The sequence below is a fragment of the Poecile atricapillus genome, chromosome 3 (genome assembly GCF_030490865.1).
Source record: "Poecile atricapillus isolate bPoeAtr1 chromosome 3, bPoeAtr1.hap1, whole genome shotgun sequence".
NCBI lineage: Eukaryota > Metazoa > Chordata > Aves > Passeriformes > Paridae > Poecile > Poecile atricapillus.
In genome coordinates this window covers 49493436-49510543 of record NC_081251.1, presented here as the reverse complement: position 1 = coordinate 49510543, position 17108 = coordinate 49493436, and the positions used below count along the sequence as shown (strand labels likewise).

General features: G+C 40.3%; 1 protein-coding gene across 1 annotated transcript; it reads right to left on the bottom strand.

The window, feature by feature from the left end:
• Nucleotides 1-289: 289 nt before the first annotated feature.
• On the bottom strand, nucleotides 290-17108 carry NUS1 (NUS1 dehydrodolichyl diphosphate synthase subunit). Its single transcript, XM_058836060.1, has 5 exons — nucleotides 16526-17108; nucleotides 7888-8010; nucleotides 5375-5527; nucleotides 1223-1322; nucleotides 290-523 (listed from the first exon to the last, which is right to left on the bottom strand). Exons 1-5 carry the CDS (start codon nucleotides 16905-16907, stop codon nucleotides 433-435), a joined length of 849 nt encoding a protein of 282 aa, XP_058692043.1. The 5' UTR covers nucleotides 16908-17108; the 3' UTR covers nucleotides 290-432.

Here is a 17108-nt window from a genome sequence, read left to right as displayed (position 1 = left end):
CATATTACATAGGAAATATATCTGAAGATAAACCATTAGCTCTGAAATGCCTGACCATGAAGAATTAAGAAACAAAGATGGGAGTTCTTTTTTGGTTTTAAGGACCTTCAGGGCACAGAACTCCTATTTACATTGTCCTGTAGATTTTACAACACTTAATTCTTGCACGTTCATTTTGACACTTGAATGTCAAAGTGAGGGCAATTCAGCTTTGTTTTAGTAATTGTCTTTTTCAAAGAGGAAATCTGTGAATTCCCCTCCCCACAGATTCTCACGCATTCACACAGACTCTCTAGAAAGGTAAGACACTTTATTGAATTTTTTTGATAAATTAAGAAAGGACTATGAACCAGACTTATGGGTCGCAGATGCTTGTAAACAGACATCAATTCCTTCCCACAGAAAGCCTAACTCCATGCACTCAGCCCGAAGTCACTTTCCCCAGCGTTGCTCACAGGCTGCATAGTGATGGAGGGCAGAGAAAAAGTCTTCATAGCTGATGTTTAGGTGGGAAGGCAAAGAACTGAGAAAGCAAGTTAGAAACATTAAAATTAGCTTTTATAAACACCATACTATTCATACAGCCACTCAGGATTATCACTAAAAGCAAGCTACTATCTGAATAACCTTGTGAAGTTGTTCTCAACATGGTTACTATCACTCAACTCTAACAACTAAACCAGTCACTCTAAACCAAAGCCTCCCATTAAAGCACACAGGGCCCTTCAAACCAGAGAAAAGCCGGAGCAGCACAGGTGTGCCCGCACATTTCAGTGCGTTATAAACGCTCTCGGATTTAAGGAGTTCAGCAAATCTAGTCAGTTCAGTTATCACTAAAATTGAAAAGTAATCCAAAGGTGTGATATTCTTGTATTAACCTGTTTCCCTTACATCCTTAGTTTCCCTGTCAGGAATCTGTAAGCCACAGAAAACCAAGAGTGATGTAAGGAACACTGCCAAATGGGACTGGACCACAGCCTAGATGGAGACATAAGTTGTTCCTTAAACCTGAGGCATGAAGCCTGCTCTTGCCTAGTCAGGGCTAAAAAACCAACAATAAATTTTTAACAGGTCTCATTTAATAATTGTAAAATACCCTCAAATTAATCTCCAGATACTTGTTTAGCTGGATCTCCTCTTCTGGCCAGTTCCATAAGTTATGTCTTAATGGTTAGCTAGACATTTTTCAATCCAGTGTGTTTCACATTTATAAGCAACTCACATGATTTCTGTCAGTCTGATGTGCCATGGAAGGAATCCTAATGTGCTGTCCACAGGACCAAACTTCAAGACTAAATCAGGATCAGGAAATCCATTTGTACCTGTAATAACAAGTTACACTAGGTTTTATTAAATTCTTCAGAGGACTTGTTTCAGCTCTAAACATTAAGTCAATCTGCTTTTTTACTAAATGCCATTTTTTTAAAAAAATGAAGGTCCCAAGGACAAGTTAACAATTAAAAGCCCAAGAGGACAGACTGGTCTTGCAACACCTGAAAGACCAACTGAGCAAAAGCTTAGGCAGCCACTGCAGGCCCAGCTGGACTGTTATTTGTATGTCAGCTAGTTTTCAAAGACTTTCTATGGAAGTAACAGCAATAGTTACATTATTTTCAGTAACAGCAATCAGATAAAACAATCCTGTTTTATCTGACTTGTTCTAGTTTTGCCTTGGCAAACTCCATTTTAGTAGCACAGAACATGCTATACCCTGAATCTGCCTACTACAGTACTTACTTAACTATGTGGAGCTGCAGTCAAGCAGAGTAAAAGGACTATTAAGCTTAAGTTTCACTGAAGAACACCTTGGTACTACAGACCATCAATAAAAAAACAAAAACACCTTGTTAGATGATTTGTCTCTCTCAGTATGAGACTAGACAATAAAATTTTAAAAACAACTTACGATAAAATTTCAAGGAAACTATTGCAGCTGGCATCTTTCTGGTTAGATGAATGAGGAAGAATAGAGTAGTGTGCCTCTTTCTGTTACTATGTGGACAACCTGACACATTCTAGGGCAGAGATAGACAATATCGATGAATTCCACTAGGTGCCTACACTCTCACTACCCATACCTTAAAATCCCAGCCAGTTCTTTCCCTCATGAAATCATCCTACTCATCTTCTGAGGCTGAAGACAATTAGGGACCACACACCACTACCTCTGTCTCCCTTCCGTATACTTCTGTAGTGCCTAAGCTACTCCAGGCTAAAATTGACACACAGGAAATAGGCTTAGAATGAGTAGTCTGAGTCCAGCTTTCCCTGCTAATTCTAGCAAGTTGATTAGAGCAACATGTGAAAACCAGCAGAGCACCCCAAGGGGACCCAAGAAGCTAAACTGTTCCTCTTGCACCTACCTAGCTCATTGGAAAAGCATTCTAGCAATCATAACCCTATTTTGCTATAATGCTGCAATTAGTCATGATTATTGCAGGTAATTTCTTGTCACTCCTTCCACTATCCATCAATTCTGCAGGTTAAATGCAAGAGTGCCTGTAGTGGGTAATGACTACCTTTAGCAGATAAAGTTTAAATACCTGCTCCAGACTTTCAATGTTACTTCTCAATTCTTTCCTCATTTTCTTGAATTAAAAAAAAACAACAAACCACTACACAAGAGCGTTTTAAAATTTTCAGATTAGTTGTAGAGAAACTTAGCTTCGGGAATAACAGAAAAGGAAACTGAGGTCAGATTTTGCTCTACCCAGGTTTTGAAACTGAACCTGGAAATTTTTTAAAAAGTTCACATCCTCCCTCCCCACAGCATCACCACAATAGTGATACCTTTTATCAGAGGTAAAGAAGCTATTTTCCCAGGCATGTGCATTTCAAAGGAAGGATGACGTTTTTATATAGGAGTGTCTTATGCCACAGTCCAAATCTTATCTCCAAGTTAAGAAAAAAATTGCAAAGCAAAAGCCACTTACGCATTCAGAAGCTAGCATGTTAGTATGAAAGGGCTTTGCAGGGAAGCTGTGAATATTTAGAAGTGGGGACTCTGGAGGAAGTGCACAGCTTTACTCATCAGCTGATTCAGTAGCTGAGTACTCCTCAGCTGGTACAGTGGCAAGAACTTCAACACTGCAATGGCTTTTCAAACAGGAAAAGACCTTCAGAGAGCCCAGTTAATGCTAACATTTCCTATCTGAAGGAAAATTAAAATGCACACCATAGTATTACTGCCAGAACAGCCTACTAAACAACACAGTAATGTACTTTCCACTCTGAATCCATTTGTCTACCTAAACGTAGCAGAGCTACAGATAATTTACATGTGGAAGCTCCCTCAGAGCTGCTAGAGTTACAGAGTGCTAGAGTCAAGTTTAGCACATGCAAGATACAAGGATTTGGGAGCAGACTTTAAAAGACTAAGGAAGCCAAAAGACTTGCACACTCAAAGGACGGCAATCTGGCAACATCCCTGCTAGGTCAGGAGCTCTGCAAGGGGAACATAAAGGAATTTTAGAACTTATAACTCTACTCTTCTCCACATAGATTTTACTGGGCAACTTGAGTAGCCTTAATTGATAGTCATGTTCTTTGCTGGAAAGGAGACAGACAGCAAGCAGAGACAATATTAAAATGCAGCTGGCACCTACTTTTCTGAAAACAAGCTGGTTAGCTGAGGCACTGCTCAGAAGAAAGTACTCTTACACTGCAGAAAACTCAAGCTATAAGAATTAAGTGCACAACTGAATTAAGAACAAGAAAAGCCACATGACAAGCTAGAATCATACCATTTTAGGACTAGGCTTCAATAACTGCACCCTAAACATGAACAAAAAGTTTAAAAACTACATTAACAGGTATTTAAATAAAAATGTAAAACTCCAGAGATTTACATAAGACACTATGAATGCAAACTCTCAGAATATAACTGTTCAAGTATTGCTTTTCAAAACATGCTCTCAATTCAGTAATGCACAGATGATTACTTTCAATACTGTTCCATTAAAAATGCACCCAAACTAAATTTGCCTACAGGTAAAACAAAATTTCAAAAGCTGCTGCTAAATAAGTCATGAAAGAATACTTTACCTCCAACAATGTCCTAAACATTAAGTAAACAAATTAATAAGTAGCACACTAGTTATAGATATTATCCTTAATTATTAGCCAAATACATGAAGCAGCTTGTTTCAAACTTCATCATTTTGACAGATTAAATCTTTCTGTGCTCAGCCTGCATGCAATATTTAAAAAAGGTATCTGCTGATTTAAAGATTGGACCTAATACTTTTAATATATCCAGACTGGAGATCCCCAACAAGTTTGAAAAGCTCCGGTTAAGGATCACTGGCCAAAATACATACAACAGGTAACAATTGTCACTGGTTCTCCATTAGATTAGCAACTGTTCTGAAGAAGAGATTGTTAATTTCCTTTAATTGCCTTTGGGGTATAACAGAATAGATGTCCCAAGTTCTTCTTCAGGTGCCTTATTAAATACATTCAATAGTTCCATTATAGGAGGATGCAATTCCTACAGGGATGGAATTCAGTTTGAAGTGGCCAAACTGCCATGGGGGTCCATCCACAGAACAATTCAGCTGACCACCCACATGAAAAAAACCAGTCTCTAAAGTCCAATTAATGGGAACCACACTACAGTAACATGCTAAAAGACATCAAAGTTCAAGCGTGCAATCTGAAACCTGAACCCTGCCGAGCTAATTACTGCTGCAACTAACATGCACATATCACCTAGGCAAGCTAAGCAACTCATTACAGCTCCATAGCACCACTAGAAAAGTGGATGCTAATTCTAAACTTCTTCTCCCAGGTGTGGTATTAGGGCAGTCCTGCTCTTTTCGCAGCTATTGCATGTAGCCACACATCTCACTGCAGAGTCAGTAATCTGCATGAATTAGTAATGAAGACAACTAAGCTAGTGTGCGTTATACAGCAGCAAGAGAACAGCAAGTACTGTATCATTTCCACTACTAGTAGTAGTCAGGCGGCAGGAACAGCTTTAATCACTGTAACTAGATCTGGGAAAGACTCTGCCCATCCATGTTTGCAGCTTGCAACTTGCAGGTAGTTAACCTAAGTTAGAATAGCCTAGTTTTAGGTAATCCCGACAGTACTTTCTCAAAAAGCTCACTGCAGAACATACCACAGAGGATGTAAACTCTGAAAAGCCAAAACTGCAATCTAGCTTATGATTTCTGCTAAAGACTTTTTCTGCTTAAAAAAACAGCTCAAGAGGCAATAAACAAGTAAGAAATTCGTAACAGAAACCTAAAAGCAATAATCATAACTTACTCTAATAGACTAAGCATCAAAATGCATACATTCCAAGCAATAAGTATACTAGTATCCAAATTGTTATTAATTGAGTCCTCTTTCCCCTCCATATTATACTTACTACTTAATAAGTTGTCTAACATATTCACATCCAGGTCTGAATGTGTTCTTTGCTGCTGTGCTACCAACTGACAGAAGTTCTGAGCAGCTTTGACTATGTCTGCTTTTCCATCTTCTGGAGACAGCACCTTCAATGTAGATTGGCAATTTAAAACTGAAAGTACAAAACATAGTTTAAAAGCAACAGAAATGTAAATGTTTTGCATGTGCTTTAGTCACAGATACAGTGAAGAGTAACTTGTAGTTTAATTTGTATATTACAACTAGTCACAGATATACCTCACCTGTCTCTTAGAGAAGTAAGAGTTTTCTGGATTTGCTGTGTTACTAAAACACAAGCTTAAGACAACTGCTTTGAGAAGTCTTGTGAAAAGGGGTTTAATTCAGCCGTGAAATGTATTTTTCCAGGAAATCTGGATTGGTTCTTATGCTGTCAGGCAAAGTACTAAGAAGAAAGGTGCTTGGATAGTAACTTAAAGAGGTTCAGAGAAAGAAAAATTACCCAACAAACTAATTTCTACCCTAGAAGAGGAAGGTGTTTTTAACAGCTACTGTGTACATTTGAATGACATAATGATTAAGCTGGGGGCCTCTCTCAATCTGATCACAGCATCTTGATGCAAGAGTTACAGTAAGCATCTAAGATTTCTACACTGAAGCTTGGAACAAGATAATAATCCAGAATTCATCTGTAATTATATGTGTGACTTAAAGAGGACATTTCACAACAATAATTATCTTAATTCTACACTATTGAGAGGTAAGAGCCTTCCCATACTACATGACTTGCATCATTGTCAGTTCTGGTAAGATACCTAAGAGGTAAACTTGCCAATGAAGCTGAAGGTCACAGAAACTGACTTGAAGCTGGCTTGAAATTAAGTGGGTTAAACACCAAAGTGTCAACACTTTAGGCTGAAACCAAACTTACGATAGTTATAACCAGATACTTAAAAATAACATTTCTTAAAACTGTGGAACCTGACTGCAAAGGACCACACAGCACAGTCAAGATTCATAAGAACACCTAAAACCCCTCAGTTCATCTAGCCAAAGCCCCAATAATGAAAATATTTGTTCCTTAATATTGTTTGATTTGCAAATTCGCATCAAATGTCCTACATTAAAAAAATATTTAACCGTATGCCTAAATATAATACTTATAATTTTGTTTTTCAGAAGTGAAAAGTTGCAGATAATAATAAACTGGATAGATGTCAGTTTGTTAGTTGAAAACATGAAGCATCTGATCTGACTGTGAAGGCTCCTAAAAAAGAATGAAGAGTTTAAAAAGAGAACAGCAAACACCTCTGCTTTTCACAGTTTCCAGCACAAAAGGTTCCTGAGATTTAAATGCACTCTTTACATCAGCAAGTCTGAGAAGTCTTTCAGTAGTTTGTTTGGTGTGAACATAAATATCCCAACTTAGGTAAGTGTAGCTAAGTATGCTGGAGTTTAAGACATTAATAGCCTGTCTACCCCATTTTCTGCTGGTTATTTCAACCTTCACAGGAAGAAAAAAAATAGCATGAAACCGGGTTCTTCCACATAAATGCTAGCATCTTAAGCTAAGTTGTTCATAACACAAGTTCATGTTACAATATTATACTGTATACTGGAAAATTGGCACAAAGGATTTTGGTATCTGGTCAGGTCTCACAGGAGAGGAAAAACTTGCAAGCAACATTTTAAATGCAGCTAAATGTACCACAACTTGTGCAGTCTTTTTGTAAGTCTTTGAACTATGATGATCTTAAAACATAAGCCTTGTTTAGGTATTTCTTTATAAGACCTACTTAAATATTATGAGTCATAGTTAGGAGAGCTATATCAGCTCATCCCTTTAAGACAACGGCCTGATTCAAATACATGCCTGTGATTTATTATATTTTGAATAGACTTCTAGGATTTGTCTTAGGCAGCAGATATGCAAATGAGTACTTACAGCAGATATTACTGTATAAGGAACATCAACCTTGAAACCTACTCCTGCTTTCCACATCTAACTACGTGCAAAAGGTATTATTACCAAATTTATTTTTTCAACTTGTGCCCTTTACCTTCCTGATGGTATTATACCTTGCCATGACAACCAGCAGTCTTGTTCTTTCCCTTTCTCCTTCCCACTTTGAGGTGTATGTTTGGAAAGATGGAAGCACACACATTAGTCCCCTTACACTCCAATGCTTTTTCAACTCTCACCAAAAGAATTAATTTCACTGAAACAGTGGGGAGAGGAGCCACACTGATGCATTGAAGGGGTTGTGGCACAACAGTCAGGCTGAAGGAAAGATCAGACCACTCCGTAATGATTATTACAGCAAGGAGAGATCAATGCTTTGCTGTTAGTTAACAACAAAAAAGCACAATGGAAGTTTAATACTAGACCAGGAAGACTGCAGGTTTTCTGATAATCAGTTCTTAATGAAGAAAAAGGTCACAGTACATAGGAGATTTATCATTGATATATAGGTATTCAGAGGCATACCAAGCCCCTCTTGTAGTTCATCTTACCTTGACCAGTTTTGTCGTGATTTGCAAATTCCACGGTGTACTTGGAGCAATCTAGTCCCAAGAGTTCTTGCTGCTGTTTTAAAATTTCATCCATTAATCTTGAATTATTTCTCTTGAAAATACCTTTAAAAAAAAAACCAACACTGCATGTCAGCCAACTCCTGTAAGGGATGTTACAAAATAAATCTGACACTAGACAAGCAGAAAAAACTAGTCAGTACTGGTTTCAGACTGGAGTTCACAAGTGCAGATAAGAATTCAAAGTGAATGCTACTGCACATGACTAATTTGAGTGACCTTGGAAAGACAAATCATTTGCTTTTGTTTTTCTTTCACCCAGCCTGATTTAAGCAGCAACTTGCAACTGCGTAAGGGATAGCCTAAGACTTACTTCATTGTCCTTAGTAGCCTAGAAATAGAGAAAGCAATAATCAGCAAAGAATGACCAAGCCAGATAAACACCAAATTTCTTTAATGCCCACACTGCTTTAGTCTCCTACTACTTATTGCCACATCCCTAAGGCTGCAGGCTAGCAAAGCAAATCACCACTAAATCAGCATTTCAGATCTCAGTAACTGCCCACTCTTAAGACATCCAAAAGCTTGGATTTCCTAATAAGAGAATTTCACAAGCTGTATGTTTCAAGGAGTTCATGCAGTCCCCAATGCTTTTTTATACTGACATATTTAAGTTAGACACATTTTGAATACAGGAACTCACAAAAGCCTGCTTCAAACATACTTGGATTCCTGTACTAAAATAAATTCTAGGTTTTGAGAAACATAATTCTATTATTTCTAATTAAATGCCACAGCAAAATCTAAATAATACAGCTTAAATATTTACCATCCAAAAGCATGGCTAGGCGTATTCACTCAGGAACTGCATAATCCTTTTATCACATGTATTCAGAGGTTTTTACTGAGCTTCATTCAGAAATCTTATGTCAAACACTTCTGTTGACCAGTCTAAAAATGCCCACAAATTAGTAAATACAGACAGTGCAAAAGACAATGTAAGACACACAATTTCATGATCAGGCTTAGGATTCAGTACCACAACCTGACTATAGGATCTGGAACTGCTACAGCAGTTCCCACATTGGTCAAACTGTATAACTGGATTAAGACCCTAATACACTAGGAGTTAGTTTGCCATATGAAGTGATACAATGAATTTATTTAATATGCTAGCCTTTAGCCCTAACAAATTAGAACTTTTCTACAGGCTTCATCAGAGGTTTTAATAGGTGGCCAAGTATTTTTCCACTCATCCTGGATACTGCCCGTAAAAATAAACTATTTGATTACAGAAGTGTTAGTGATGCTTATAATCAATTTCACGTGTTTATGGAAAAGCAAGTTGTGGTAAGGCACAAACCTCTACGGAAAAAAGTGCGTTAGAATACTTTCACTAAGTTTAAACTAAAGTTAAATTGTTGCTCTTTGTGCTCCTGCTTTCTGGGGTATACTTATACATAACAGAAATTGAGAATGCTTCTTTAAATAATATTGTTTCATACAACTCTGGCTTAGTCTGTTTTGTGCCGGGGTTAGCACAGATTGTCTTCCTTACTCCCAAGGTCAGCAGCAGTGCAGCCACTGCAATTGCTAATCCTGCACCCTCTTCAAGGAAAATCTGTACAAGGCTGCATGTGACTCACCTTTAAAAGTCACTTGATTTCCATACAGTTTTAGACATGAGAAATAAAACTATGTTCAATATCCAGACAAACATGTGACATAATTATGAAAGGCTCCCAACCTGGGAAATAAGCTGCTGCTCTTCTTCCCCTTTTCCACCCAACACTAATGATATCAAATCCCTTCTCATGAAAGGTTTTTGCCTACTCCTGACAAAGACTGGAAGAACTAATCTAAGATTCCACACTCCAGCTCTGAAGTAAATTAAGACATTGAGGACAACAAGTAGAATAACTGACCAAGGTGCTTGCTTCTCAGTAAAAAAAGACATCAGATAATGGAATTAGTCCAGCTCCAAAGTGAAGGTTCTTAACACACACAACAGATACAGAAGACTTGCTAAATAAACGTGTTCTTAAGATTTATCTGAGAATCACCCTTCTATTCAGCTCATTTATCCCACCCACCCCCTCAGCTGCTCAAACTTGCAGACTGCATGGCTCTTGGAATAGCGCTTTAACAAACAGGAAGCTACTGTATTTGTACCACATAGTTGCAGTATGTCTTCCTTGGAAAAGGCCTCCACACCTAAATTCCCACTGATCCACCAACCTTGACACATACACAGTTTTCCTGAAGACAAGATCCTGAAGCACAGCAGAAGGCAGTAAAAATTCAGACTAACTCAGATCTTAATTAAAAACCAACAGCATCTGGGAATACTCCTTCAACATGTGTCTCTCAGTCAGAGCACAAGAGACTTATGAATGCTCATCACTGCTAACACAGTCCTGCCAAATCCAACGTTCACAGGCCAAATTCATATTCAGCTTCAATAATTTTACACGGTCGTGACTCAGCTATATTCTCCTTTCCCTTACAATAACTCAAAACCCCATTTATCTACAAGACTCATTTTTTTTTTAACTTTGTAAATGCACCCAAGTTAGTTCTGGGAGATGCTGCTGCTTAATTTAAACATGACAAATATAGCAAACAAGTGCATGAGTAGGCCAACTCAGTAACAGAATTATGTGTTCCTTGGCAGTGAAATTTAACGCTTGATTCACTGTTACCCCCCAATTTTGTTCACAGTCTTCCACACAAGTGAAAGCAAGTCCATAATATAATTTTAACATTATAAAAAATTATGGTTTGACAAAGGTCTATTAAGTTTTAGAAACAACTGTTTGCTGTTAAATGAAAAAAAAATGCAGCACTACTCACATTTCTAATATGGAACATAAACATGAAATTGTCACTATTATTTCTTATCAGAAGATTTTCTGGTTTTGAAAAGCAGAAACGTTTGTTCAGACAGAACACTTGCACCTTTGCAAGCTGGTGCAAATGTGCATATTCCTGCAAATGAAGTGTTCTAAGAATTACACGTATTTTAAGCACTAAAATTCCCAAAGCAAAAGAGTATAAAACTTCCCGTTCTGGTTTCTTTTAATTACTGAGAATTTGTGAGCTGTTTTCAGGGATACTACTTGTTTTTGTAACACAAGCTGCAAGCATGGTGTCAGTCATTTGTTGCTGTTAGAGCTGAGGGAAACCAGGAGTGTTACAGCTTCCTGCAGCAGTCCTCCATTACACAGGTCTTTTCCAGGGCACACACCTTTTGCTCAGATTTACAGCAGCTACAAGCCATGCCCCTTTGCTTGCAACCATAGTGTTGCAGTATTTTAGGGTTAGATATTGACAAATTAAGTTTGTAATTAAGAGATTGCAAGTTCAGCAGGTGTCGAGGTGACAAGGATCTTGAATTGGAAATGAAAAACTGACACAACAAGAAGTGCCAGAGAAGAAGAAACACCAAGTGATATCAACCATTTGTTTGTCTGACCAGACTACCACAGCCACCACCTGCTAACACCCTTAATAACGCCTCAAAGTTGCACATTCTTAATTGCCTTGCTTTTTAAAGCTGCAGAATCCGGTAAAACACAGAAAAAGAATTAGCTCTTCCTTGCAAGAGAACACCTTACCGAAGTGGAGTCCAGTAAAGAACCTATCTCCACAACATTTCAGTTATTTGCTTTCTCAACTTCTTTGCAGTGCTGACACGGAAAGAGTAATCAGAACTTGTAATTGTTATCGTGTACTAACATTTTGAGAACATGAAATAATAAGCCACTTCAAAGAATGCACATGCAAGAAACCGTTTTAATACACGAACAACTTTAGCCTACATCCTGTTGGATCGTGCTGGTTGATAACGGAGGAAAGCATGGCCATTACACTGGACCTCACACGATATGGAAAGCTACCAACAATTACCTCCTTTATTCCAAGAGTCTAGGAAAAAAAGCAATCCAATTTTGAATGTAGCTGAAGTCACTTAAATTTCAGTCAGATTAAAGCCATTTAAGACAGCACTAACCAAACAAAGAATTTGACTTAGAACTGAGAACTTCACAGGTGACCATTCCTTCCACATTCTTCTTGGAGGGACATTCTGCACTAAGAGAATAGGAGCTCATCAGCAACTGAAGGAGATTATACCTCTTTCATATTTTCCATTCCTTTAAGCAGATTACCTCTACAGATGAGTGTTACCCCTTTAATAAATGTGGTCTGAGAACACCTCTCAACTCAACATCAAAATGCAACTGCGGAATGTGAAATTTCACATGGATGAAGGCCCACAGCAGATGCTGTGTGATATTGGTATCTCACAAGTGTTCCAGTGACATAAAACCACAACACAATCATCTTGCCCAGTAAAATGAACACGCTGCACACACAGAAGATTTTAAGCATTGATCAAATCAGCTGAACTACCAAGTAATCTAGAAGAGACTAGAAGCCTACTTTGGGGCTAATGAAATAATTTCTTTTGCATACTCTAGCCTTCCAAAGAGTTTTTTAAGAGAAAAGCAGTCAGAAGCAAAGCAGTTCTCTAGAAAGCTATAGACAGGATGAGTAACTCCAAATTTTCAAAACAGTCACACTATGGGCTTTAAGAAACCTTCAGCTTGAAGCGTCTATCTACGAGTCCAAAGTACCCGTATGCCAAAATTCAGCAAGCTCCCAAAAAACACTCCAGACTTGTCCTAAACTGCATCAGGAAAGCTTCACACAAGTAACACTCAATCAAACTCTCCCAAATGGCAAACAACTACCAAAAGGAAGTTAAAGTATATAGCACTAGTAAAGGCTTCTACCCAGAAAGTATTTTAAGTGCTACTATATGATTGTATTATCAATGCCTTCTGACTGCAACAACGCTGCACTATTTCCTCAGATATAAGGTCTTGACAAGAATGGCTGGATTTCTGCCAAGTAATAGGACTGGCAATACGAAAGTCAACAGAAATAAATTCTTGATCAAAAGCCTGAAACTTTAGTCTGCATTATTTAGCCCAGGTGCGCACAGCAGCATTAAGTTTATTATGGCTTTGTCATGCTGCACATCAATGAAAATTGAAAGAGCTTCCACACACCAGGGGCAGTAAAGCCAGGCCTCCTTGGGCCCCTAAGCATGCTGAGGCAACAGAGAAAGTCTCAGTTCTGAGCCCTGCACAACTCCAGCCAAGTTACCTTTACAGTTACTGGTGCAGCTGCTGCAACAGAACAGCGTCAGCTGGAATGCAGCTACTTATTTTGATGCTGCAGAATATATTAACAACCTTCTCTTTTGCAATTTTGCAACAAATATAGAAATTCACTACTATAAACAAATCTTATCTAGCACTTCTGTGAAGAACTTCATGCTTTCCTTTCCTCCTATAGAAGGGGCAATTAACCTAAAGTACTATATGAAAATGTTCTGAATTTAATCCTTCTGCAGGAAACTGACATACTATTTCTTGCATAGAAGGCAACCATGGAAGCCCATGCTTATAAACAAAGTTTCCTGTTGCAGTCAAAAGAATCGCAGTAATACAGATATGCAGTGAAGGAAAAGAAACATATACCTCACCACAGCTAACAGTGATCCAGAGCACTCATAATTAGTTTTCCTCCTCCACCACAGCCAGCACTAGTGGGGATCCTGACAAATCAATAGTTGGTACATTTTTATGAACACAAACCCTCAACAGAAGTAGCTCAGCAGCCCAAAAGCACCACTCACCATATGGAGTGAAAAAAGTGTACACTGTAATTAAGGGTCATCCCCTGCTACTGATAAGGACAAGTTGTACCTGACTTTATTCACCTTCACTATTATCAGTGTTAGTGCTGAGAGTTACAGACTCCACCACCACTGAGCACTGGATTTAGCAACAGCTGCAACACCCTACTTAATGACAATGGAAATGTTGTATGCTCAATCAAGATACCCTAAGGAGCTTAGCACCAAAAGAAAGGCAGCATATGTGCTATTACCAGCAGTTACCATATACTGCTCTCTGAAACTGAAGTCAGTCTAAAAAGCTCAGCTGTGCACAAAGCACTTGTGGCTGCTATCCTGGACAATCCACTGAACACATGTGTGTAACATGATGTGTAAAGGCAGGCTATTCTCATGAACCCTGGAAGTTTGGCACAAGCCACAGATTTAAAACATTTCAGTTGCTCTGCCTTCTTCAATTTTGCTCCAACAAATTGAAGATCAAGCTAGCAGTTAAACTAGCATACTCTGGTATCAGAGAAAAATAGAAGAACAAGCTACTGAAAAATGTGTTTTGATACTGAAATCATGAGGTAATAGCTATATTTTCAGATCTCAGAGGTGACAGCAAAATCTCTTAACATGTAACTTTAGAATGAAAAATTAAAATCCACACTTATCACACAAACTGCACTTAGAACAAAAACAACCAAACTCAAAAGAAAAAAATTCCCAACACCAAAACAAAAAATAACATCATCACAACATGGAACTAAAGTGAACAATTTACATATGTAACTTTTGAATGAATGAAACAATACATGGATACAGCAGCAAATTACCCTTTCTTTTTTTTTTCTGAACTGCTAAGAGTATCAGCTCCTCAGGGGACAAAGCCTTGTAATTTCTGGTCATCATATTTAGTCCTCTAACAGTCAATCTTAGATCAAACTAAATTTCAACACATGCTGGAGAAGCAGCAGCAGGTTCTCCAAAAAGAATGTTTCAGACATTGCTACACCTCTGGTTCCTTACTGAGAGACAGGAGCTCAGCAACAGGGGCTACCTAAGCATTGTCTGGTGCCTTCTCCCTCCTCAGTGTTGCACAGTAAGCAAGATGAAAACCAAGACGACCAAGAAACATGATTCTCAGCTTGATCTGTTCATCAGTTCAGTTCTCATACATGTAATTTGTGGAGCACAGTGCTGGAATCTAAAAAGGATCTAAGCACATATGTAAGATTTTAAGCAATATTGCCCATAGCTTATTTGAGGTCTGACACAAGTTAAAGAAACCATACAATAAAAATGTCTCTCTTCAAGCTATAAGGGAAACTCTGTCTCTTCCTTGGTACTGTTAGCTCTGCAGCATTTCACCTGGTTGAATGCTTTCCAAATTGGGAGTAAAAACTGTCAACATATAAATGACTTTTCAGAAGGTGCTGTTCTCTGTGTGCTTGAGATGTTATGCAAATAGTTTATATCATTCTTTCTTTGACTTCCAAACGAGGAAGTGTTCTCCCTCTGAAACACAACATAACTGAGCTCCACAACAGCCCTGCACAGATGGTCAGTTTAAACTGCTAAGTGACTGGTATTAAGCCCAGTTTCTCATAATGGTCTTAGAGAATTTAGTGAAAGTCAAGTCTTCTGAGTCTTTTATCACATAGGCAGGATCAACCATGAAACAGAACTACAAGTAGTGATGGTTTAAAACAAAGCAAAAAATTTTTAAAAAATCACAAATGCCTATGCTTGAGGAAAGGCCTGTAGACCTCAGATGCTTTTGCACATTTGATGACAAAAGATTTCACCTACTTATGTGGGATGCACTGCTGGGCATTTCCTGAAAGAGTACTAGAAGACAACTGTACTTGTAGCCTGGCATAAATCTACACAGTTCACCTGACCGGCAGGACACCTCTAAACAGCCATTGGAAGTTAAAGCCTGGTCTCCTACAGTCTCACCCCTCACAGCAAGAGTACAGGGATCTTCAGAATGAAGATTTTTTTCCTCTGCAGAGGACAGAAACAGGACACAGTCCATGTCATGTATTGCTAGCCCTTCTGCACTGACAGCTTGTCCAATACAAGTTAGAGTTCATCTCTCAATTGCTGGACAGAAAGTTTCACCAAAGAATACCCTGAATATGGCTGGTTTTAACTCCCCACTAGGAAAGGATAGGCATGAGGAAGCCAGATTTGTTCCATGATTTCCTCACAGTATGTGAAATCCAAACTCTGAGTTTATCTTTATGATAGTCAGTGACGTGGAATCAACTTACCTCCAAGAGCCAGAGTCCACTGGTCTTACACCTGAGACCCAGTAATAAAATCACACAGCAGACATGAAAAAAACACCAGAGCTTCCAAAAGCACTGGCTCAACTCAAGAGTCAACTCAAATGCCAAGCAGCACCAAATGCAGATCACGTAATTTAACTTCACAATACAGACAGCATGCAGGACATACATGCTTATGTTTAACCATTCATTTATCCTGTTTCTTCACATAGGAGTACATGAAAATAGAAGGCTACTTTCATTCAACCACTCATGGAGGTTCAGCCCTAGCTCATAAACAGCACTCATAAGAGCAGGTAGCCTAAAGCTCTTCCCTACTGGCAGTCCTCGCCCTACACTTTCAGATGTCAGCAGTTCCTGTCAACCCAAGGCTGTGGTTGGATCGCGGGTCATCGCGACACGGGAGCTGGGCCAGAAGGGCCATTGGGCCATCCCCCAGGTCCCCCAGGAACAGAAGCTCTGAAGTGGCCAAACAGTTCCAGCGGATGGGAAAGGAGCCGCCAGCAGAGAGGCTAGCACCGGACTTGGGAAGACCCCAGAACAGCGCGGCCCTCGGGCTCCACGCCAGGAAGCGCTCCCAGGACGGGCACCGCCCGGGACGGGGACTTGGGGCACCGCGGCCGCCGCTCACCGTTATGGTCGTAGACGCTGACGTAGGAGATGCCCACGGCCATACACCACACGACCAGACTGGCCATGTCCGCGTAGCTCGGCTCATCCTCGGTCACCACCAGCCCCACGTGCACCGGCAGCTTCCGCAGGGCGCGCCCGTCCGCGCGCCACCGCTGCCGTCCGCGCGCCGCCGCGCCGCGCGCAGATCCCCGCCGCCGCCAGGCCGCGCGCGCCTCGCGGAACCCGAGCGCGCGGGCGGCGGGTGCCAGGAGCGCGCAAGAGGTGGCGGCGGCGGCGGCCGCGCGGCCACGCAGGCACGCGAGTAGCGCGCGCTGCAAGCAGAGCAAGGCGCGCACCAGCGCGTGCAGCGCGCGCCACGCCAGACCGCCCGCCCCGCTCATGGGACCGACCGACAGGAGCGCGCGGGGGAGCGGCGGGGGAGCCTCAGCCGCTGCGCGCCGCCCGCCTCGCCATCCCTTCACGGAGCCCGCGTCCCCCGCCCGGCAACCGCCAGCGCCGCCATCTTCCCGCCGCCCCGCCTGATCTTTCACCTCTCAACCCGCCACACGCGAGCCACCCGTTGGCCGGCGGGCGGGACAACG

What these genes read in the sequence shown, in the direction of transcription:
- NUS1 (XM_058836060.1), bottom strand. Translation starts at nt 16,907, where the DNA reads ATGAGCGGGGCGGGCGGTCTGGCGTGGCGCGCGCTGCACGCGCTGGTG. An exon ending in TCACGACAAAACTGGTCAAG is followed by an intron (nt 5,528 to 7,887) that starts GTAAGATGAACT and finishes TTGTACTTTCAG; the next exon opens with TTTTAAATTGCCAATCTACA. An exon ending in ATCAGACTGACAGAAATCAT is followed by an intron (nt 524 to 1,222) that starts GTGAGTTGCTTA and finishes TTGCTTTCTCAG; the next exon opens with TTCTTTGCCTTCCCACCTAA.